This window comes from Balaenoptera physalus (genome assembly GCF_965194825.1).
Source record: "Balaenoptera physalus genome assembly, chromosome: 14".
Lineage (NCBI taxonomy): Eukaryota > Metazoa > Chordata > Mammalia > Artiodactyla > Balaenopteridae > Balaenoptera > Balaenoptera physalus.
This window is the reverse complement of record NC_138893.1, coordinates 54,135,920-54,160,022: the sequence shown is the minus strand read 5'-3', so window position 1 is coordinate 54,160,022 and position 24,103 is coordinate 54,135,920. Positions and strand designations below refer to the sequence as shown.

Genomic DNA, 24,103 nt, shown 5'->3' with positions numbered 1-24,103 from the left:
AGAGCATGATTTTGGAAGGAGAAAAACTAGGATCTGCTAAAGATCAGTCCTGAGACATTAGTAGAATTATTTCTCCTCCTTGAGGCACCCTAGAAGGATGGTGAGAGGTTTGGGTACTATGGTCAGAATGCATAGGTTCCAATTTTGACTCTTCCACTTCTGACTGTAGGACTACAACACCCACCCGTCCAACTGACTTTTAGATCCAACTTTTTGGATCCAGCTGATCATTTGGACTCACAAGATGACCATGGGCCATGCTGGTGCCAGTCTACTCAGAAGGATGGAGGATACAGACCAGCAGGACAGTGCCAAGAGGGCTTCCTCATCTAGGGCAGTCTACACCAGTCCAGCAACTCTCATGCAAGGAGACAAGATCCATATCAGGCAGGTGGAGAAGCTGCCATGGTGTCTCAAAGGAGCAGCATTTCTCAACTCCGGAGTTTACTAGCAACTCCTGAGGCATTAGCTTCCAGCGTCCCCATAAGAGGCATCCAGAGACATTGCCCTCAGGGAAGCCGGAAGTATGGTGTCCTTTCAGGTATTTATAGTTTACATACAACTCCTCCCAGTTCCAGATGCAATTTACCACCAATTAGGGGTCATTTTTATCATAGGCAATGTTGCCTAGAGACATAATTGACATATGGCTCTTATCAGGTTACCAGGGTAACAGAGTGGAAGTCAACAAAGGTCAAATTCTCCTGCAGAAAGGGAAATGAGAGCTGTTACATTAACTCTTTGCCCACAATTATCTTGGGCCAAGTTGTTTACATCCTCTCAGGTTCTGTTTTCCTGTCTGTAAAATGGTGATAATAATAGTACCTATATCATAGGTTTGTCATGAGTATTAAATGAGAAGCACAGTGCTTAGCACATAGGAAGTGCTAAATGAACGTTAGCTGCTATTATTACTGTTATCTTTATTATTAAATTCTACACCCATGCTAATGTCCTAAGTAGAGAACAATTTTAAAAAGAGGACTCAATTTATACTTTTTAATAGTAACTTTGAAGTCAAGTCTCCTCCTTCAGAGTAATAAATGCTTATGGGTTAATTCTAACATCTGAATATCCACACATATTTTCAAATTACCTTTCCTAGTAAAGAATTACACCCAATCAATATTTTTATGTTGAATACACTTAAAGCATGGGGGCATTGTAAGATAACAAATGATAAATCTTCACCATGGAATTATGTGTGGAAACCTGACTCACAAACGAGGCTTGCCAGGCATTGTCTTGATCATGGCTCCTGAACACCAAGTCCAGGCTGGACAGAGCTGGAGGCTTCTTTCCTCCTTGGCCAAGGCTCTGCCGCTGCAGTCCAGACCTGACTTGGAGGCCCCATGCCCATTACCTTGTGCTTTCCTGAGGCTTATCACATTTTTTATTACAGGGCTCAGCAATGAGCACCAAGGGGAAATTCTAGCAGCTCTTCAATCCCTTCTGGCCCCACCCCATACTGCCGGGATCACAGGTAGAGGCTGATCTTAAGGTCAGAGCCTAAAGCCAGAGGATCTGAGGCTTGGCTGGAAGAGCATGATGGAGGCAGGGACACAGGGAGGAGGAGGATGGTCTGCAGACACATGAGAAGGCCTGGAAGTCAGCCGTAAAGGCCCTGACAAGGGCTGGAGCCAAGTGAATGGTCTGCATTCAGGCGACAAACATAAGTCAGAGAAAGGCAGCAGTCAAGGCCAGGCAAGCAATAGAGGTCCAGGACACTGGCCGATAATGTCTGTAAAATGGTGATAATAATAGTACGTATCTCATAGGTTTGTCATGAGTATTAAATGAGAAGCACAGTTCCTAGCACATAGGAAGTGCTAAATGACTGTTAGCTGCCATTATTACTATTATTACCATTATGTTTATTATTAAAGCAGGTCAAGATCACAATCAGAAGTGGTGATCACCAGCGTGGACTTTGATATCCTGGAGACCTGGGTTCAAGTCCTGGCTCTGATTCTTAGTAGCTCTGTGTCCTTGGACAAGTTACTTGACATCACTAAGCTTTCATATCTCCATCTGTAAAGTGGGTATGGATAACAGTACCTACCTCAAAGGAAGACTGTATGAACCAATTGAGACGATGCTTATAAAATGTTTAGCAACAGTACTAGGCACTAAATATTAATGGTTATCATTATATTGAGGCAACCTAGACAGTTTATTAGCTTTCTATTGTTGCTGTAACAAATTACCACAAACTTAGTGACTTAAAACAACATCCAGTTCTGTAGTTCAGAGGTCTGAAATGGGTCTCACTGGGCTAAATCAAGGTTTCGGCAGGACTGCATTCCTTTCTGGGAGATCTAGGGAAGGTTCGGTCTTCTTGCACTTTCCAGCTTCTAGAGGCCCTGCACTCCTCGGCACGAGGCCCTCTTCTTCCATCTTCAAAGCCAGTAATGTTGGGCAGAAAGCTCAGCTGAATTGAGTCCCTCTCATGGTGCCATCTCTGGTCTAACCTGATTCCTTCTTTTACGTTTTTTTTTGGCCACGACCAGGGCCAGGGATTGAACCCAGGCCACTGCAGTGAAAGTGCTGAGTCCTAACCACTGGATCGCCAGGAAATTCCCATCTTTCTTCTACTTGTGATTATACTGTGCCCACCCTGATAATCCAGGATAGTCCCATTATTTTAAGGCCAGCTGATTAGCAACCTTAATTCCATCTGCAACTTTCATTCCCCTTTGCTATGTAATCTAGCATATTCATAGGTTCAGGGGCATTATTCTGCCTACCACAGGTAAGACCAAACGTGAGCACAGTCAACCTGTCATGAATTTCCTTCCCATGTGGGACTCGCGAGGGGAGTGGGCACAGGGACCAGGGTGCACTCAAGCAAGTCCATCATGTCATGTCCACATATGGACTCAGTAGCCCTGGCCTGAGGTGGGCACAGGCCTCTATTGAGTCTCTGGAGGTGCACTGCCTTAAATGAAGAAAAATACTTTTCTTTCCATTTATATTTTAAATAAAATGATTATTTTTATACTGAGTTCAACATAAGTATCTTTGAATTAGACCAGGAACGGTGGATACACACATTGGCCTCTGTGTCCCTATTGTGTACTCAAGGCAAACATCCCTATTCAATCATAGCACTCTTTGTGGCCTCAGAATCCTTCTGAACACAGCTCCCCAGGCACTCAACACCAGCTAACTGACACTGGCACATGAAATTACTTTTAAAACACTATTTGCCATAGCTATATTAGGCAGTAAGTCCTAGTAGTAGCAGATACTACTTTTGTAATAATAAAGAAGAGAAAAGAAAAAGTACCTGGTGGTTTGGAGTTAATGAGAGATAAAACCCTCAAACTGTAAATTTGACGACCCATGTGTACATACAACCCAGGCACACAGTAACACATGAGCGACTGAAATAGAAAATTCTGGAGGTGAAGGGAGTCCGTTTCCAGACAAAGGACATTTTGAAAAGGAAAGCACAGCAACAGATCCCTGTGTCCCTGGATGCTCAGGGTTTGTACTTCAGATTCTAAGCATTTAACCTTCACCACTTAGGTAAAAATAAACTGAAATGTGCTGAAACCTGCTGGTCTAAGGAAAAAGTGCAAAGTTCTTTCATTTCATTGGGAAAAAACCCCAAAACAATAACAAGGAAACTCTGGGGCCAGTCTCCTTCTGGGAAAAGCCAGCTGCAGTGTTACACTGTACTTTTTCAAGGGAGTCAATCCCAAAAAAACCATTCCTGGGAAGAAAAAAGCTTGAACAGATGAAGAGAAGGCAGGCAGGCAAGCAATTAAGGAATGAGTCAAGAGCAATAACGAATTTTCAAAGAAGCTCATGGGATACTCCTCGTGGGACATAAATCTAGATCACTCGGCTGCAGCGGAAACTCCATCCAGATTATGTGTTGTTAATTTAACAGAAAACCTAATCTGAGTATGTAATACAGTAAAATGTCAGATACTGAGAGACTATTCTTCTGGAAAGGCTCTCAAACCCTGAAAGCAGGCCAAAAGAATTTTTTTTCAGCAAGTGCTTTTGTGGCCAGAAAAGAGGCTTAGAACAAGGATAGCATGGTAAAACATTTGAAGAAAACCTGAAACCCGATTGGTGCCATTTGCACGCAGGTGGAATGGACTGCTGTGATTGACCATGTCAATAAGAAAGTCCAACCTTCCCATACCCTCATGGAAAAGTGAGGGGAAGGAGAGAGATAGACAGAGACAGAGAGGCAGAGACAGGGATAGAGAGAAAGAGATAGTCACACACATGCAGAGGTTGGGGGGGAAGGAGAGGGAGAGAAAGGGAGAGAGACAATGAGACAATGAGACGCAAAGAAAGAGGGAGTTGGGGGAGGGGAGAGACAGAGACAGAAACAGAGACAGAGAAACAGACACAGAGAGAGGAGAAATGGCATTCTGAAATTAGAGGTGCTAAGGAGTGATTGACATTGAAAAAGAAGCTAAGCAGGAAAGGGTTAGGAGAAGCAGCATGCTAACTTTTGTGGATTTCTTAGCAGACAACAAGTACCTTAGTGCGGTGCTCCTGGTAAGCACACAGGCCCTCTGTCCTGCAGGAATGAGTCCACGGGACGAGTTCCTGATGGGGTGTAGTGGGTACTATGACTTGCTAAGTCACAGGCACCCCTCCCCCAGTCCATTCTCTACTAGCTGCCCTCTCGAGGGCACCGTGTCTTTTTCCTCAATCGTACTGTCACAGTTTGTAATTATATATTCAGTTATGCAGTACCTTTGTTTAATATCCAGCTCTCCCGCTAGAAGGGAAGCTCTGGAAGGCAGGGATCATGCCAGCTTATTTACTGACTCCTCATCACCTGGCACAGTGACTTAAACACTCAAGGGGGTCGATAAATGTTGTTGAATGAATGAATGTGAGAATGGACAAACTAATGAGTAATAAGCAAATGAATACATGGATATGGAGATCTTTGGGCTTTGTTAAGGAATCTGGGCATTTCCCAAGCTGAGAAAAGAGAAGGGCAATTCAGGCAGCAGGAACAGCACAAGCAAATGTATGGAGACAAGAAAGAAAAGGCAGCTGGGAGTGGCCAAAGATGTCCCACCTTCGGGGACATCTAACAGATATCTCACTACCACCTATCGGGGAAGTGAAGTCCTTGCATTGGAACGTCAACAAACAATTCCACACCACAACATCTAGGATGACTTCTTATTTTCTGGTAACTCTCAAATTCAAGAAATAATTGAGCACCTGTTGTGTACAGCCTGTGGATGATACACGCTTCCTAACTGAAGTAGGAGCAGGTAAGCAGAGAAGCGTGTACATAACCAGAGTGCAAACTGATCTGTATGACGTGCCCCGAGGAAGGTGTGACCCACAGCTGTGCAGGTGCAGAGGGGAGCAAGGTCGCTGCTGATGGTGAGGATTTTATCTTATTAATTTAAAAACATTCAATCCAGCATGCTTTCACTAAGTGCCTATCTCCACAACACAATTCTTGTACATCTAGAGGAGGGAAAAGCTACAGAAGTCAGGAAGTGCCTTGAGGATCCCTCTGCTTCACCAGGTCAGTTTCGGCCCCAGACAAGACAGGAACAGCCAACCCTGCCTCAGAGGGAGTTCCTTGCTGGTAAGACCTCATGCCTTGCACCCAGCCCCACTGCCTCTAAGGCACTTCTTGGCTCTACTAGCGAGGGTCTTCCCAAGATGAATAGCGGGAGGATGGCAGAGACTCCGCGGCTGCAGGAAGAAAGACTCTTGAGAGAAAAGTGTGCAGATGGGGAAGGCAGCATGTTCCAGTAACTTAATTTTACTTACAAATGGTCCTTCAGGTGGGCTCAGACCTTACATGGCTGGGCTATGAGGCTGTTCACTGGGCCCAGTTATGCCCCCAGATCAGAGGGGACCCCGCTCACAGAGACTAACCAGAGAGCTCCAGTAAAGAAAACACTGCTGGAGCTGATCTGTTACAAAGACGGCAGTTACCAAGGAGGTTGCTAAGGGAAGTCAGCAAGTTAGCTGGGGCTTAGTTGGCTCTCCACTGCACACAAACTTGAGCCACAGACCCAGGTGGAGGGAGCAGGGGCGCAAAAGAAACGTTCAACGCAAGAGTCACAAGAAGCAGAACAGCCCTCTGGGATGGATTAGAGTGACACGTGTGAGTTTAGTTTCTAGTAGCGAGACATCGCATCTTTCTCCTTTTACTCCTCTCTCCTGATGCAGAAAGACAGACCTCTGAGATTGTCAAGCAGCACTAAATCCACAAGCGGATTACCTTTGAAACAGCTGGACAAGGGCCTCCCAGAAATGGCTCCCGAGGCCTTAGTACCCACAGCTTCATCAAAGTGCCCAGTCACTGGGTGAGGCTTTCCACACAAAACGTATTACCTAAGTCAAAGGACCACCAGGACCACCGTATCATTCTCTGAAGGCAGGGATAGAAGCAAACAAAGTAAATGAGAAAAAAATCAGGAGATAGTGAAGACACCTAAAGAGAGGTGTGCTGTGATTTTTAGTTAGTGTTTGCAGAAGCTTACCCTAAGAACATTTATTTCTTATATAGTGCGGTGTGGAAAATGATGGTTTAAATCTGTGGGCGTTTGAACACAAAATTCTCAAGAGAATTGGGAGCAACGTTGAAAGTCTGATAACAAAGATGTAGTTACCACCTGGTGGCAGCATATCTAAACTAAAGACAGTATGAGGAGTGTGTGTGTGCCTGCGTGTGTGTGTGCACGCGCGCGTGTGCACACGCACCCACGCACGCAAGTTCAGGGGAAGGATCATAAAAATCTCAGGATCAGAACCCAACATCGCTGCCCATCCCCTTCATTCAACATTGGGAGTTTCCCTGACAATCTTCCTACTTAGTGGTTGTTTGGATTCCCTTTGGGGACCTCATTACTACTATCCCCTTTCCAAAACTCAAGTCAGAAAGAGGCAGATTTGTCCCAACACAATCAGATGACCTCCAAAGCAGTGGTAAAGAGATGGCATAGAGCCTGCACTCCATAATGTTTGTCCTGTGAGTGAATGAATGAATGAGTGAACGAGTGAGTCAGCTAGTGAATAAACATGGCCTAGTTTCCTTCCTATTTTCAGCCTCTAGGGTTGAATGGTAACAAAGGTGGGGCACTGATAACCTCCGCTATTTAGATTTAGGAAATAGCTCCCCTGTAAGTATCCGTCCCAGGGCTGGCAAGTTCTGGCCCTAGAAGAAGGGCAGGCCAGGAGGGTCCTCTAGCCCAGTGGGCAGCTGACAGACTTGACCCCTGGGAATATGCAGACCCAGATTCCTGACCTAGTTCTCCCTCGATTAGACTTAAGTAAGTTACTCAATCTCGGAGCCTTAGCGGTCTCCTCTATAAAATGAAGATAACTTTATCCACCAAGCCCCAGGACGCTCAGATGAGATCACAGAGATGAAAGCAGTGTGTTGACTTGAAAGGGCCAGAAGATGACTGTGCGGGCTGGTGTTACAAATATGCATCTTAGATTTATCAGTCTGTCCTACTTATTTATGACCTAAACTGCCTTCTCCCCTAGAGAGTCACTGGTAGTAAGATGAATGGTTCCTCCCCAGGTACAAGTTGCTGCTGCTTCTGGGCCAGTAGGTAAGTGGTCATTCTCAAGATTAAACCACAGAGACAGAAACACAAATCATATCTAGATTCAGAAAATTCAGAGTTTATATGATCTGGCAAGTGAAAACTGCGGTGGGTTTCCTCTGCCCATTCCCCAAACAGCGGAATTCTACAGCCTGCCTGTTGGTGGCCTCCTTCTAGCTCCACGGCAACCAGAATTCCCCCCATCCCCACCCCCTGGAACTTTACAAGATGCCAACTGGCCGCAAACCAGGCAAGCTCCATAGCGCTCCACCGCCTTGGGAAGTGCTGGAGAGGCTCAGTGCTCCCGCTGCGAGAGGCCCAGCAGACAGGAGTAGTGGGATGGTGCTGTTAGCATTCCCTACCGCTTTGCACTGCTGTGGTGGGGGGTTTCCTGTGTTGGAGCACCCAGAGGGATAACAGGTGTTAAGGCTCTCTGTCAACACTAAACCAACTGCCAGTAAAGTGCGGGATCCTTCAACTGTTCAACTGCCCCACCGTAGGGACACAGGGCAGAAATGATGCTGCATGGTCTCTGGCTTCCCAGAGGGGTACCAGCTTTTCTCCAAATGTTCTTTTGTGAATGAGTCTCTGTTCCAGACTGAAAAGGACTGCGTCTTCCCTCCACCCCGTTGTCTCACCAAAAACCAGGAGCAGGAGCGGCAAGTAGCAGAAACACAGATGCTCCAGAATGCTTGTTGGGTACGTGGAGAGATGGACGGATGTGCAAGGGTAGGGGGCGCCAGAGGCTGTTTTGTGAGCTCACATCTGGGCCGCAAAAAGAGGAAGCGTGGCTGGAGCCGCTAGATGGTTTTTCTAAAAGAAACCACGACTAAAATTTGTGGTGTTAGATGGAAACTTCTGGCACAGAATAAGGAATACGGTCCTAAAGACAGCGAGACCTGGGTTCAAACCTGGACTCTATCACTTATTAGCTGTGAGACTTTGGCGGAGTTGCTTAACCTCTCTGTGCCTCAGTTTCCTCATTTGTAAAGCGCGGGTTAATAAAAGCACCCCTGTATGGCTGCTTTGAGGATTCAGTGAGGTAGAGGGTGTGGATGGTGAGGATGACGCCTTCTCTCCTCACCTTCCTGCTGGGTCACGGCTCATTCGGGAAGAGCTTCCACAAGTACTTCAAGTCCTTCCAGTTAGGTGCTGGGAGAGAGCTTCTACCGCTCTTTCCCTCTTTCCTCTCCTCCCCCAGAGGAGCAGCCAATCTGACTAGCAAGCACCTAACAACCACTGGACCACATCTTCCAGGTGTTAGGGCTGCAGTGTCAAAGGCTCTGCTGGTGTCAGGGTTCACCTCTGGCCCCCTTACCCGCCCACATTTCCTGCTCCAAAGCACCCTCTTAATGCCTTCTTTTCCGTTCATGGATGGGAAAATCAGGCCCAACTCCTTGTGGGCCCAGGTCCCCGCGGTCTTCTCCTCAGGCTGAAAATTGGCAATACTCAATCTAGCCCATTCCAGAAATTCCTCTATCAATAAAGCTGATGGATGCATTGATAGGTATTTGTCTTGTCTTTCTTGAATCTATTAATTAGACCAGAGGGAAGGAGGGAGAAGTTGTAGGCAGTGTTTCAGAGCTCTTAGCATCTCATAGCAAATGGTGGTAACATATAAAGAAGGTCCTTCGAGGGCCGGTTGTGTGGTCCTCCTGCTTCAACCCTGATATGTGCATGGAAAGCCAATGTTTATTTAGACAAGTTCTCAAGGGGAGTGGCACTGCCCTCTAGAGGGTGTTTGGAAAATCTATGAGGGTATTTTGGGCTGTCACCATGATGCAGGGACACTATTGGCATTTAGCAGAAGGGAGAAAGATGCTAGACAAACTTCAGTGTGGGGGACAGCCTTGTTTTGTGTCCCTCATGACTTCTAAATATTTCACTAGATACACATATGGGTTAAAAAAATAACTGCTTATGATACATATTTATACATATGTGTATATTTGTACATATCTGTTTATATATATATGTATATGTGTATATTTTTAAATTTAATATCAGCAGGTATAAGGAAAAATATGGGCAAAAATCCCCACCAAACTATTACAAGTGCTATATTGGTTGGTTAAGTGGAGTCATGAACTTTTAATAACTCAGTTATACATTTCTTTTTTGTTTCCAATTTTTGGAAGAATGTATTATTTTTGCTATTAAAAAGAATTAAGTTTAAAAAAATTGGGCAAAATTTGTTAAGCAATTTACAAAAAAATCATATCCTGGAGATATGATATTTTGGAAATAAGTTTATTATATATTAATCCAGTAAAATCAGGTTATCAAGAAAACCCTGCTTATAATTTTCTGAGCCTAGAAGCTAAACTGCTTCATTTATAAAATACAACTTGTATTTTTGCATGGTTTTGATATACACCAAATTTTCCAGGAATTCAATTACTATGAAAATGGAGAAGAGAATGTGAGGAATCATTCACCATTTAGGAAAATCCAGGCATTGATGCCAGCGCTGCTGGCGGTATCCAAGTCACTGATACAATAAACATGTCGGTCAGCACTTGAGGCTGTGACATTGGCAGTGATTCTGAATGTAGGTGACTGCAACTGAGTAATGCACTATGTCCTTGTATGGAGGCACATCTGAGCATTTCCTCTCTTCTATATTTCAATTGGGACATATATTTGATTTCTAAAAATTTCATATGTAGGTAGGTTATATTATATGTATCTCATGTCAGGGTAGTAGCGGGGGCATTACAAAATGTTTGCTATAAAAAGGGCCCGTTGGAACTGACGGAGTCAAAAGCCACTGATTTCGCTTCTGGATCACAAGGCAACGCCTTCATCGACTCTGACTTCCAGGCCCTTGCTTAAACTTTCCAGTCACAAAGCAGTCATAGCAGAGGAAGTTTGGAGAATGATTCTGCTTGCCACAGCACATGATGACCTGTCTAACTTTGTGCAAAATGGGATCTTCATCACTCCGGAGTGGGGCAGGGGTAAGCAAGGGAATTTCCCCACACACAGAAGAAGGAAGAAATGCATTTCTCAGCAGAAAGATGGAAGCAGAACTGCGCTGTGCTACTTACAGAGGTCCTCGGTGGCAGCTGGGACAAAGGCCACCATGGACTCATACAGGTCCTCGTCACAGCCGGGGTTGAGGGAGCACTTCATGAGCAGGTCTGTGGAAAGGTGGGCCATGGACTCATACACAGCGTCAGCCTCCTCCCCTTGCATCAGTTCCTCTTTAATGTGACTCTTCAGCATGTCCACAGTTTCCTGAAAGAGAAGGTGGGACCCCACAGGCGCACTGACACAGCCGGGCTCTCTGGGTAGAGTCAGGCCCTCGAGTGGGCTTGTGACTGCAAAGTAAAGCCTCACACGCATCAGGGTTGCAACTATGTGTGCATGTCTGTATTTCCCACCACACTGAAAGCCCCTTGAGGCCAGGCTCCTAGTCCTTTTCTTTGTTTTATGTTCTTTGTTTTAATCTTTGTATCTTCCTCCAACACTAAGAACAGAGGAGACACCTGTTAAACGTCCAGTGCTCAGAGGATACAAATTTAAAACTTTCTCGTGGGTACCTATTACGTGTCAGAGACGGTGCTATGGATGTGCCTATACATTATCTCATGGCATCCTTTCCACCACTGCTTGAGAGTGTCTCCTCTTCCCTGGTCAAAAGATGAGAAAACCAAAGCTCAGAAAAATCTAGTGCCTTATTCATGGGTCTGCAATCCTGGCTTCTGACCTTTCTACTATACCCTAGTGGTTCCTCAAATGGCAACAAATGGCACACAAAGGTATAACCCTTGCTGATTAGCCAAATGGAAATTCAAATGGGCTAAACAGGGCTGCAGCCAAGGTGCTCTTGCGCTTGTGTGTAGTCAGAAGTCCCTTGGGGACTTGGTCCACTAGTTCCTTCCTGTTCCTTCCACCTGTTCCTCCCATTAGGCTGCTTCAAAGTGCCTGACAGCACACTGCTCCAAAGTGCCCGCCTCAGTTTTACATCCCGTGCCCAAGAGGAGAGACGGTCTTGGGTGAAATGCCCTGAAGTCAGAGAGGCCCCCTTTGTCATTCTGCCTCCAGGTGGTTGTGAAGCCAGAGAGGTGGCTTCTCTGAAACCCCTGCACAACTTTTCCTCGTAAGAAACTTTGGTGTTTCACAATCCTTATTTCAGCATCAACCCACAAAAATCCTCATTTTCATCATCACTACCCCAAGAGAGCTAATCTGCTATCTGACACTCTGTGTTGGTTTCCTGATGAGCCCCAAGGAGTGGACCAGGTGACAGCTGTGGAGTGTTGGAGACTCAAGGTCTGGCATTTGGTTCTGATATGGTGGAAAGAGGAAATGGGACGGTTCTTAGAGGTCATGAACAACACGGAGGAGCAACCTTTTGGGGGCAATGCTGGAGATGCATCGGTTGAAGTGATTGCAGTTAGAAAACAAAGATGCTGTGACAAATGTGAACCAGATTAACTTCAGTGCAAACTGGAAGTGCATCTTTCCACATCCCTGTGACAGAAAGTAGGGTAATGCTCCCCAGCTTTAGCATCAGCTACGTTCCAATCCTACCTCCACCCTGACTAGTGTGGGACCCTTGGCACAATGACTCGGCCTTTCTAGGCCCTTTTCCTCCTTTGTTGAAGAGAGAGAACAATACTGTCAACCTCAAAGGACTGTGGTGAGGATTAAAGGAGACAATGCATTTGCCAATCAACTAAATTCAATAGACAGTAGTGATTAATATGAATACAGTATGTTCTTAATAAAAACTATTGGCAGGGAAATGAAACACTGCATTTTATACATTTGTGACTCCAAAGTAAAGTGAAGTAAATACTCCTGGACTGTAAGTACCTTTTAGCCTCATTTATGTCAATAATGCCCCCAAACAGGCACTCATGCTATTCTGTTTATTCAATACATTTAATCAACCCCCAGATTTTGGGAGGCCTCCTCTGTATGTCTCAGTGAGTCGTTGCCTTGTAGATTGTCAAGCACAGAGCAGAAAGCTAAGTTTCTGGGGAGGTGTCAGGCTCACTCCTGTCTGGAGGTAGCGTTTATTGTTCCTTTTGAGGTCACAGCCCCACGTGAGAGGATAAGCTATTCCCACGTCACTGCTGTGAATTGTGAAAATGGAGGAAAACCAGAAAAGGGTCGAGACAGGAAGGGCAGCTGCCTCCAAAGCAATGGAAGCAATATTGGGGCATGGAACAAGGCCTAGGCATGGGATGAGCTTACACTTAAAGAAAGACTCAGAAGTCAGTGATCAAGGAGGATGTGTGGGTCCCAAACCAGGGGAGCAGATAAACCTTAAGACGGGCAGGGGCTCAGAAAGAGAGAGAGGCTGTCAGCAGAAGGTGGGGCCTCACAGTTGGCCTCCCTGAAGCCTCAGGTGCAGAGCTTTACTGTGGTCTCTGCTAAGGAAGGAACCAAGCCTAACAGTTCACCTGGGCCTGACGGTGGGCGAGGGAGCTGGGAGCATCCTGCCAAGTACCTTGGAGGTGGGTGGGGAGGTGACTGAGAAAGAGGGCTCAGCATCTACCTTCAGCAGATTCACTCTATCAGTGCTCTGTAAATTCTTCGAGGGTGGATCTCAGTGCTTTACACATATTATTTCTTCTTATTCTCAAAACAACCCTAAGGGTAGAATTATTATAAACTTTCTCCCGCACATCACGAAACTGAGGGAGACAGAGGACAGATACATGATTTGCCCAAAGGCACGTGGCTGACAAGTATTGGTGAGGAATTTGGATCCAGGTCCATGTGACTCCAGAACTCATCTCTTAAGCCCACGCATACTGGCCCTGCCAGAAGAGGCACGTGAGAACCTGCTAGAGATGAAATCCACCCAGGTCTTCAGTGAAAAGGCAGCCCTGGGACCACATGGTGCATTTCCAATCCTAGAGCCTCTCCTGCCTTGACCTTACCACATACTCGTCGATGAACTGCCGCAGGTCCCGGAAGCCGTGCTTCTCGGCAATGGTGTTGGGGTAGTGGCCGTGCTTGTTGGCCACACTGTAGGCTTGTAGGGCTCCTGGGCAGGTGAGCAACAAGGCAGTGAGATTCTTCAGTCCATACTTGGCAGCAAAGTGCAACAACGTGGGCAGCTCTTCATCCCTCTGATCTGAAAAATTGTCAAGGAAAACTTAATGGTCAGATAAAAAGGAAGGCATGGGGTGGTGGGGGGACTTCCCTGGAGGTCCAGTGGTTAAGACTCTGCACTTCCACTGCAGGGGTCACAGGTTCGATCCCTGGTCAGGGAACTAAGATCCCACTTGCCGCACGGCACGGCCAAAAGATTAAAAAAAAAAAAAAAAGGAAGGTATGGGAGGCATGGGGCACCTTGCTCATGGAGATGAAGCTAGAAGCCTAGTATGGCATCCAGCAGGTGCTCAATCATTACTTCTTGGTTGATTGACCTAACATCTAACAGCTTCCTCTGTGGCACCACTGAAGATGACAGAAGAAATATGTCAATTAATTAGCAAATCTAATCATTAATATCCTACCTTCTTTCTTTAAAAGGATTGGGGAATCCTGAGAAATAATACTAGTTCAAAATGTGCTGATGTTCTAAGGGCTTAAACAGCAGCCACAAAGTACAACAGGGATCATGTTTTGACCTTCTCTTAAAATTTCAGAGCACTTTAAAACAATTGCTTTATGCTGATTAAAAGAAAGAAATCCTGGGACTTCCCTGGCGGTCCAGTGGTTAGAACTCAGCGTTTTCACTGCCGTGGGCACGGGTTTTATCCCTGGTCGGGGAACTAAGATCCCACAAGCCATGTGGTGCAGCCAAAAAAAAAAAAAAAAAATCCATCTTCTTAGCTCTTACACCCAATTTCTTAAAGTATGCCAAGTAATCCTGGGGCGGTTACTTAGCCTTTCTGTGGCCCTTAGTTTTGAACTAGAAAATATTTCCAGACTATCTCAAAGGGACCTGGAAGGATTAACAAGATTGTTTTCAATGAGCTCTTTGTTTAGGACAGGTTTTGAATGATGGTATTAATGCGTGGGAACCCCAGGATGCCCATTAACCCTCTGATTTGTGGGAAACAAAGTACTCCTGAGAGTCATTGGATCCCCATGACACCCTCCACCTACTAATATCTGGATACAGCAAGTTAAACTCAACCAAGGAAATAGATGTGTTTGTGTTGTGGAGTTGGGGGACAAACCTTTTTTTTAAATTTTCATAAAAGTTGATTTCTAAACCCAAGAGTGATAGATAGATGTATATATACATAAATTTTTTATGTGCATATATATATATATATATATATACACACACACATACATATGTATTTTTTTTAATAAGACAAACCCAGCTTCCTATTCACCAGGATATGATCCTTGGAACAAAGGTCTGAAAATGTCCCCAGGATCCCCCATGATTGTCAAACTATGAAATACTCCCTCCTGAGCCTCAAGTTCAAGAATAGAGAATATTAACACCTGTTGGAAGTGACGTAAGAACATTCCACAGTACGAAAATGGAGAGAGGCAACAAGAGAATGCACCCAGGAGAAGGACATGAAGGTAATATAACCTCATCCTTATGGTTCTCGGACGCTGTGGAAGGATGGAACGCAGGCACTGGGTAACCAGGGGCTTGGGTCCCATTTGTGTAGTGCAGCTGAGATGTGAAGGAAGAGTGGTGTCTACAAAAGAACCATACCAGGCATCCTGTCCAGCGCGCCAGGCACCATCCCCATGCAAGTGTTTCTCCCAGCTCCCGGCATGTCATATATGCCCATGAGACTGCTCCTCCCTCATCAAACAAATATTTGTTTTGAGCCTACAGTGAGCCACCAGGCACTGTCCCTGTCGTCATCCAGCTGACAGACTAGCAAAAAAGACAGACACAGCTGAAGAGTACAAGAACCCAACATGCTAGGGGAGCTGCAGCACGTAGATGGAACCTACCTGAGGAAGTGCTGCAGGAGGAGGGGAGGAAGAAACTGTGTTCCCATGGGTCGAGGTGGCAAGAGGCAGGGCGGGATTTTCATTAGGTAAAAGAAGTTCATACCTTCCACAGAGCAGAGCACAGAAGCCAAGGGAGAGAGTAGAGAGAGGTGAGAGCAGAAATGCAGCAGGAGCCCCTTAGGAAGGCCTTGTATAAAGGTTGAGGAGTTTGGACTTTATCTGGAAGACAAGTGGGAAACACAAAGGGTTTTTAGTAAGGGGATGACATATTCAGATTTACAATTTGGAGGAATCCCGGGCTAGCCAGAGAAGAATGACTGCTTCTCAGAGGATGAGCTGTAGAGCAGGAGCCAGCAGAAAACACGAGCACGGGCTGACTGCACACTGAAACCGACAAACTGGAATCAACCCACTGCTGGTTTCCTGAGGTTTGACTGTTGACTTACTTGTCATCATATCTTCCTCTTCCAGCTGGTTGATTCCAAAGAGGTGCAGCCCACTTGCAGGGATGTTGTTCTTTAGGGACTCTGTTAGCAGTTTATCAAGGGTCTCTGTGTTGTAGGGCACAATTTTAAAGGCCTAAATACAAAAGTGAAGATGGTCAGATTTTAAATCCAGCTATCTCCCATCCAGCAGATTGGAGACTGGTGAACCATGAGCAGAAACTACAGGTTCAGAAAACTCCAGTGTCCTTTCACCATCCTTACCTGACACATGAACTCCACGGGATTTGCAGCATTGGACAATAAATTCCCAATTTCCTCCATGTCAGTATAATAGCTGATAATGGTTTCGCACACCACTAAATCCCCAGAATATATCTTCAGAGAAACATTCCCAGATGAAAGGTCTGAACAGAAGAAAAGATACTATAAAACTGCTCTTTTTTTTGTAGTACAAGAGTACAGGGAAAAGCGTTCATGGATTACTTAAATGGTGAAGAAATTAACTGGGGACTGGAAGAAAGACCTTGGAGGTGAGCTGCAGGATTGGGAAGTGAGGGAAACAGGAGAAGTAGCGGTGGGCACACTAACACACGGGAGGGCTCTGAGTCAGAGGAATTATCCTCACTGGGTCTGCAATTTAACTTTCGGAAGATTTTCACCTGTTTTGCTCATTACTGTAGGCCCAGTGTCACAACAGACAGGAAGAAGAGTTGTATTTAAAGCACTTTATACAAAGGCCAGTGGTCGCCAGAGGTGGGACCTGGCGGTGGGACTCCGAGCTTCCGCCCCATTGGGCAAGTAGAATTGATTCACTTGCTCTGCTGCTGTCATTACTATGTGCTCTCCTTGGGAGCTCTCTCTCTTCTACACCACAGGAAGGGGTTTTGAGGGGGAAAGAAAAAATTAAAAATACACCAACCACAAAGATTCGATTCACAAAAGAGGAAATGCGACAAGTAGAGAACACGGAAAAAATATTTAACCTCACTAGAAATCAAAGGAATGCAAATTAAAACAATGGACTACTTTTTAGAAACATATCAAATTAGCAAAAATATTCAAAGCGATAATGCCTAGCATTGGTGACAGTATAGCAAATAAACGAGAAAAGTAATATTTCATAAAGCAATTAAGCACTATCTTCCAGGACCCTTAAAAATGCCCATTGTTTCAGGGATTCCATCTCAAGGACATAATCCTAAACACAAAAGAAAAAAACCCTGCCTGCATAAAGACACTCAATATATCATCATTTAAAACAATAAGACAATAAAACCAGACATAGAGAATGGACTTGAGGACACGGGGCAGGGGAAGGGTAAGCTGGGACGAAGTGAGAGAGTGGCACTGACATATATACACTACCAAATGTAAAATAGATAGCTAGTGGGAAGCAGCCGCATAGCACAGGGAGATCAGCTCAGTGCTTTGTGACCACCTAGAGGGGTGGGATAGGGAGGGTAGGTGGGAGACGTAAGAGGGAGGGGATATGGGGATATATGTATACATATAGCTGATTCACTTTGCTATACAGCAGAAACTAACACACCCTTGTAAAGCAATTATACTCCAATAAAGATGTTAAAAAAAAAACTAACTAACTAAATAAATAAGACAATAAGAAATCAGAAATTACATAAATATGCAACAATGAGGAAATGAAAAATTAAAAGATGATACTTCTATTCAACTGAGTATTATACAGCTTTAAACATTATGGTTTTAAGATATAGATCCAACACAAGGGACTGGTTTTATAAATTATGGTACATCTATACAATGGATTACCTTGCAACCATTAAGCATCATTTTGTAAAAGACCATTTATTAACATGGGAAAATATTCATAGTGTATTTCCAGGTAACAAAAGTTGGCTACAAGACATAAAGCTATGTACACAGATGTGGGAAAACACAGAAACCAGTGATTTCCTTGGCAGGGTGGGCATATGGGTAATTTTCTATCTACTTTCTTTTATGGTTACTGTATTCTCCAAGTTTGCTGTATTGAGCACACATTACTTTTGTAATAGAAAAAATATGTTATAAAATGGAGAGTCACAAACTCCCTATAATAGTACAGGGGTAAAGGGATGAAGAGAGAATAAATTAAGATTACATAAAGAAAAACGGAATATAAGGTAATAGATACTATTAGAACAACTATGTTTATAAAAATTATGAAAAAAGGCAAAAAAGACTGACTGGTAGGGTGTCAGATGACTTTTTTCCCTACTTTTCCTATTTTTCTCTAATTTCAAAAAATGTTAATATATGAACTTTATAAACATTTTTATATTTTATATATTTTAGTATATCCATCTCCCCCCGCCCCAATCACATGTGCATGTTTATATAACTTCCTTTTCCTTTAAATAGAACATGGCAACCAAATCCAAATCTTGGCTGTCACTTTTCTCAGTGGCTGATGAAGACAGCTGTCGGCAAGTAAAAGAAAGTAAGAGGGGGTCTCGTCACATGATGCCTAATTTCCGGAGGTAAATGGGGGCTACTTACTGGGAGCTTTCATGGAAACGGTGTACTCATTCTCCAGCTTGGCTTCCACCCTTATCGAGGGAGAATCCTCAGGAGAAAATTCGGCTTCTGTTGTCACCCTCTCATCCAGCTTACATCTCACAATGACGTAGACAGTGGTTTCTGCCTGGAACAGGAAACCAGTAATTGTCCCTTCTCCCTCCTGTTAGGGTGTTGAGCCAGAGGGCCTCCCCAGCTTCTGCAGCCGCAGCTCTACCTAGTGAGGCTGTTCCAGAGCAGGGTGGGGTCTGCAGTCCAGTGGCGGGCAGTGACTGCTTGCCATGGGTCCCAACAAGACAAGTTACAAAAACCAAGAGTGAACATTTATAAACCTAAATAGCAATTTGATAGAGTAATTTTATGTCTGTCAAACCTAATAATAATTTTAAAACCTGGGGCTTGTATTTAATTTTTATAGCATTTCTTTTTTGTTGTATATTATAAAAGTATTGGCCCATGGCAGAATTGGAAATTTAAAACAACAAAAATTTTTTAAAGTTCTTCACCACAGATAGTTTGAGAAGCACTATTCTAGATCAGCCTTGCTACTCAAAGCAAGGCCAAGGGACCAGCAGCATTGGTGTCCCTGAAAGCTTGTTAGAAATGCAGAATCTCAAGCCTGCCTGGACCGACCACACCAGAGTCTGCATTTTACCAAGACCCCTGGGTGACTCATGCACCTTACAGAGTGAGAGGTACTGATTTAGAGAAACCCTCTTGGGTTCTGCAATTTATGCTGTTCTTAGATGGACAAAAATAACTTACTGGAGGATTAATTTTCCCAAGGCACTGAGCAACCTAAGTAGCTAATTTACATTGCTTTGAGACCTCCTGCCAAACCTGCTAAATGGAATTATCTGTTTTACTGGGCTGGCTACGCAGTTAAGCTCTTAAGACATTGAACTGGAAAGAACAGGCCCTCCAAAAAGCAGGGGAAAAGGAGAAATTTCTGGCCATAGCTAACCCCCAAATGTTCATTGTAAGATTCTGCTCTCAAGCCCTTATAGTAGGCCATCGTGACAAGGGCCACGATTCCAGAACAGGTGGGAGGGGGATGTGGTCCCGGCTCACGGAGACTGCTTAGGGTGAATGTGCGTGTGTTTGTGGTTGACCTGACTCCCACTGCAGGTCCGGCCCTCTCCCACCTGCCCCTTCTCCCAGGGAGCATGGGGAGCCAGAGAAGACGAGTGTGTCTCTCCTGTTGACAGTCATGACGCAACCCCAGCCCAGCCGCCCCAGGAGCCAGGGACCTGGAGCAGGCAACAGTGAGAATCCTGGGTCAGCGGCAACCAGCACAGAAGAAGGAGCCAAAGCCTGGAAAACCAGGCGGCATGGGAGGGGCATCATCCTTTAGTTCTAAACCCCCTCCCCACAGGCACCCACCAGCGTGGTCTCAGGATGAAAGGGGCGTGGGGCAGGAAGGAAGGAGTACGAGAGGACTAGAAACTGAAATGCCCACTACAAAGGCCTGGACAGTAAGGAAAAGGAGTGAAGTGGGTACAAAGAAAGAGGAGTGATGAGAACCAGTGACCTGGGGATGCACAGCCCCATCTAAAGGGTCACTTGGCCCAGCTGCTCATCTCAGGCCTGGTATTACCAGATTCTGATTCAAAGGAGGCTAGAAACAGGTTTTCATGCCTAACTCTTTAAAACACTGTGCAGCTGGAACCAAACATGTCTATGAGTTCAATCCAGCCCGAGGCAGCAGTTTGCAGCCCTCATGGAGGGAGTCCTTGCCCAATGCTTTGTGGCCTCAGGCTGCGCAGAAAACCACTCACAAGTGCAGGGAAGCTAGGACTTCCCATTTCCATGGCCATCATGCCCTCTTGCCTACAGAAGCCCACAGTGGCAAACTTAGCACAGGGCTCCTACCCACAAAAAAGTGTTTCACTGCTCTGAACCAATATCACACATTTCTCTTCAGGAAAAGAAAGATAATGAAAAACTATCAATACTATGGTAGGATTCAAATGACAGTGGCCCATCAGTTGGCCACCACATTCAGGTCACCTCTTAACATAGGTCCTACCCCTGAAAACATTAGTCACATGCTCAGGCATTAATTTTCTCCCTTTTGCAAGCAATGCTGGGCAGCAAGTTTCAGCCATCGAGCTTCAAGGCACTCATTTGGGCCGTAAAGGGGGCCAGTTGATGGAGAAACAAGCTCTCAAAATGCCCAGCGCTAGGCTGGAAGGAACAGACCCAGGCCTCTAACTCCAGGGTTGGCATTTAAGTGTTTTGTAATGTTCATGTCTGCTGGTTTTCAACATGTTCTAAGTTTTTGATCATGAACTTAATGTCTTAGATTGATGACACATACATTCCTGGGCTCGTCTCCCTTTGACTTAAAGGAGTGAGGTGTGCCCAGGGCCCAGGCACTGGGGGTCTCAGGGTAGCTAGTGCACAGGGAAACCCCACGGGAAGGCTGGGATTACAGTAAGGTGCAACAGGAGAACCCCGCTCCCTTTACTACAACAAACTTCCACTGAAAAGCCCCAAAGCCCATGCTCCAACATCCACCCACCAGCCCCAGCAGTTCCTACCCCACAGCGGATGCGGTCCGGCTGCACCACCATCAGGTTCCCAGGTGAAGTCTTCGGTGGCAGGCTCTGCTGCTCCGAGTAGGGAAGGATCTTCTCGTCCTCGGTCTCGGTGTCAGTGACTGAGTCGCAGCCAGAATCTATGGCACAGAGAACACGGCTGAATGGAAAGAGAAGGAAGCAGTGCTGGGCATGTTCCACCCCCATTAAAACCCCAAAAGTTACCAAATAGGAAATGGCTCCGACCGTCAAACAAATACAGGCTGAAGGTAGTGACTCAGGAAATCATGAAAGAGGACCTCATGGGGAAAAGTCAGCCACCATGGAGGCCATGAGGGTAGGGTGAAAGCAAGAGGACGATGGTGTGGAGAAAAGCCAAAAAATCTGAGGCAGGCTGCTGTCTGAGGCTGACAGGTCTAGTCGCAAACAACAGACTTCTGGAAGCTTTACCTCTGGACTTCTTGCAGGGCTGGCTTCAGTGATTGTGAGGAAAGAGGCCCCTTCTCCTCAGGGGGGAGCAAGAACGGACTGTCCACTTAAAGGTCATCTTTTGAACATCAAGTAAAACCTGCGCTTTCCAGGAAGCAATTATTCCTCAGGGTCATGGCTAGCTAACGTTCTCCCTCTGGAGCAAGGGTAAAAAGCAATCAGTTTCAACAAATCTTAGAGTATAACCGGGTTCCAAATCAGTATCACAGCCAACACCTCTGCTGTGGGAAGATTAGAGCGTGCACAGATTCAGTGAAGGAGAGCAGGGGTGTGCAGATAGGGTGTGGCACAGAATGAGATAATGCTGAGATGGGGTAAGTGGAACCTACCAGAGTTCTAGGGCGGGGGCTCTTAACCAGGGCTCATTGATTGATAGGGTACCTGTGTGCAAGATTGTGTGTGTGTGTGCATGTGTGTGTGCGTGTGTGTGTGTGTTCCTCAAAGAGGAACAAAATGGTTAAGAATGGCTACAAGGAGAGGGAAGGTTCATCTAGTCCCTTCGTTGGGCTTGCTCTTCTCCATTCCTAAACCACTGACAGAGCCAGACAAACATACTAGGTACTGCAAGGACATGAAGGTGAACCAGACATCCATCCTACCTTCAGAGAGCCCGCAATCTAAAAGGGCTGGTGAGAGGTAGGGGTTAACTTGGCTGATTCCTGCAGGCTGGCCTCCCACGGAAGGAGTGCAATCCTTCCTGGGAGAAAGCTGGGGTGGCAAACCAGGCCACTGATAGGTCCCCACAGAAAGCTGTAACACAAGCTTGCACTCTAGATCCCAGGTCATGCCAGGGGAGGGCTGTGCTCCCACAGCCATGAAGACTGAGGTGGCAGAGCAGGGATGGGGAACAAAGCACCACCGTGTCCTAGGGCTATAACTGTGAGGCAAGGGCCTCCTGGGACCTTCTCAGGCCGGGGGAGGGGCTGAGGCGTCCCGGATACGCAATTTAAAAGCCCCACAGCCTTGGACAGGGGTCTTGTCCTAGAGCCTGACATGTGTGCTGACAGATGTCTACACAAGGCCCCAAAGTGTGATGGGCAGTGAGGCACATACTCCTGCTGCTTGTCCCCTCTCTGTGATTTCTGCCAAGACGCACTATTCCAGAAGGCCGGGCTGAGTGCAGCTTGGTCTCTGACCTTGTTCACACAGCAGGAATCCAGGCAGATCTTAGTGCTAAGAGAGCGGGCAAAGAACCCTGGGAGTTTCAAGGAGGAACTGTTTATCACTAGGCATCAGAACCATCAATCTCCTCTATCTTTCCTTTCCTTTCAGTCCAACTGATTCCCCACTTACTCAGTGCTAATTATCCCCCTGCAAAGGCTAAGTGCAGTAGTCTTCCCACCTCTCTGCTGTCCAAGCCAAATTAACCGAAGGCTGCCATTTTCTCCATTGGATCTGCCCTTCCCCACTTCCTTTTCTCCTTGACTGGTTACTACTAAAATGGCCAGGGACCATCTCCATGGACAGAGCTGTACATGCCATCCAAGCAACTCCCACCCACCATGGGAATCTGTGAAAGAAAGAGCCAAAAAATCAGGGATAATTGATATTCTTCTTCTTAATAATTATATAACACCACATCAAGCTTTAATTTTGTATTATTTGATGCCTGAACATGCCATTTTTTTCATTTCTGAGGTTCTTACTGGATGAGAAAATAACCCCATTGACTTAAAACATTCAGTCAGTTTCTTAAAGCTGCAAGAAGCTCCCTGGAACTACTTATCGTTCTAGAATTGTTTAGACACTATCCTGTGTGGCTAGCGTGGTGGGTACCAACCTATTATAATTTACTGTACCAGTATCATTGGGATAGACCCACAGTACAGTCTATTGCTTCAAAAAAGAAATTTCTTCAGGGACTTCCCTGGTGGCGCAGTGGTTAAGAATCTGCCTACCAATGCAGGGGACACGGGTTCAAGCCCTGGTCCAGGAAGATCCCACATGCCACAGGACAACAAAGCCCGTGCACCACAACTACTGAGCCTGCGCTCTAGAGCCCACAAGCCACAACTACTGAGCCCGCATACCACAACTACTGAAGCCCGTGCGCCTAGAGCCCATGCTTCGCAACAAGAGAAGCCACCACAATGAGAAGCCCGTGCACCACAATGAACAGTAGCCCCCGCTCGCCACAACTAAAGAAAGCCCGTGTGCAGCAACGCAATGCAGCCATAAATGAATTAATTAATTAATTTAAAAAAAGAAAATCTCTTCATTTCTCCCAAATTACTGACCGAATTAGTTGGCTGGCCAAAGAGTCAAACCTCTAGTAAATATAATCAAGAAAAGAACAGAGAAATAGAAATAAGCCAAATAAGAAAGAGACGATAACAACAGATATGGAGAAGAATTTTAGAAACATACTGATGTGAAAACTCATTGCTAAGAGTTTTTTTTTAAATTTCAATACAATTTTTATAGAAAAATATAAATTACCAAAATTGTCTCAAAGTAAGTAGAAAATCTGACTAAAACAATAATCACACAGAAAAATTTTTCTCACTTTTCAAATAAAATGTAAAGTACAGGTCACACACCCACTGCTGCATTGAATTTTAAATTGTAGTTGCCATGATGTTTTTCTTTACAACATTTAATTTTCCTATCTAGGAAAATTCCATTTATA

At 45.4% G+C, this 24,103-nt stretch overlaps 1 protein-coding gene across 2 annotated transcripts in view; it reads right to left on the bottom strand.

Annotated features, from left to right (window-relative positions):
* PIK3AP1 (phosphoinositide-3-kinase adaptor protein 1) overlaps window positions 1-24,103 on the bottom strand; it is a 177,911-nt gene that overhangs the window by 42,152 nt on the left and 111,656 nt on the right. For both annotated transcript variants that reach the window (XM_082423662.1, XM_082423663.1), the window contains exons 3-8: window positions 20,989-21,125; window positions 18,428-18,572; window positions 16,172-16,314; window positions 15,911-16,043; window positions 13,466-13,662; window positions 10,616-10,805 (exon numbers count right to left, since the gene is read on the bottom strand). In XM_082423662.1, coding sequence (XP_082279788.1) covers window positions 10,616-10,805; window positions 13,466-13,662; window positions 15,911-16,043; window positions 16,172-16,314; window positions 18,428-18,572; window positions 20,989-21,125 — 945 coding nt within the window. The remainder of the gene's footprint in view (window positions 1-10,615; window positions 10,806-13,465; window positions 13,663-15,910; window positions 16,044-16,171; window positions 16,315-18,427; window positions 18,573-20,988; window positions 21,126-24,103) is intronic.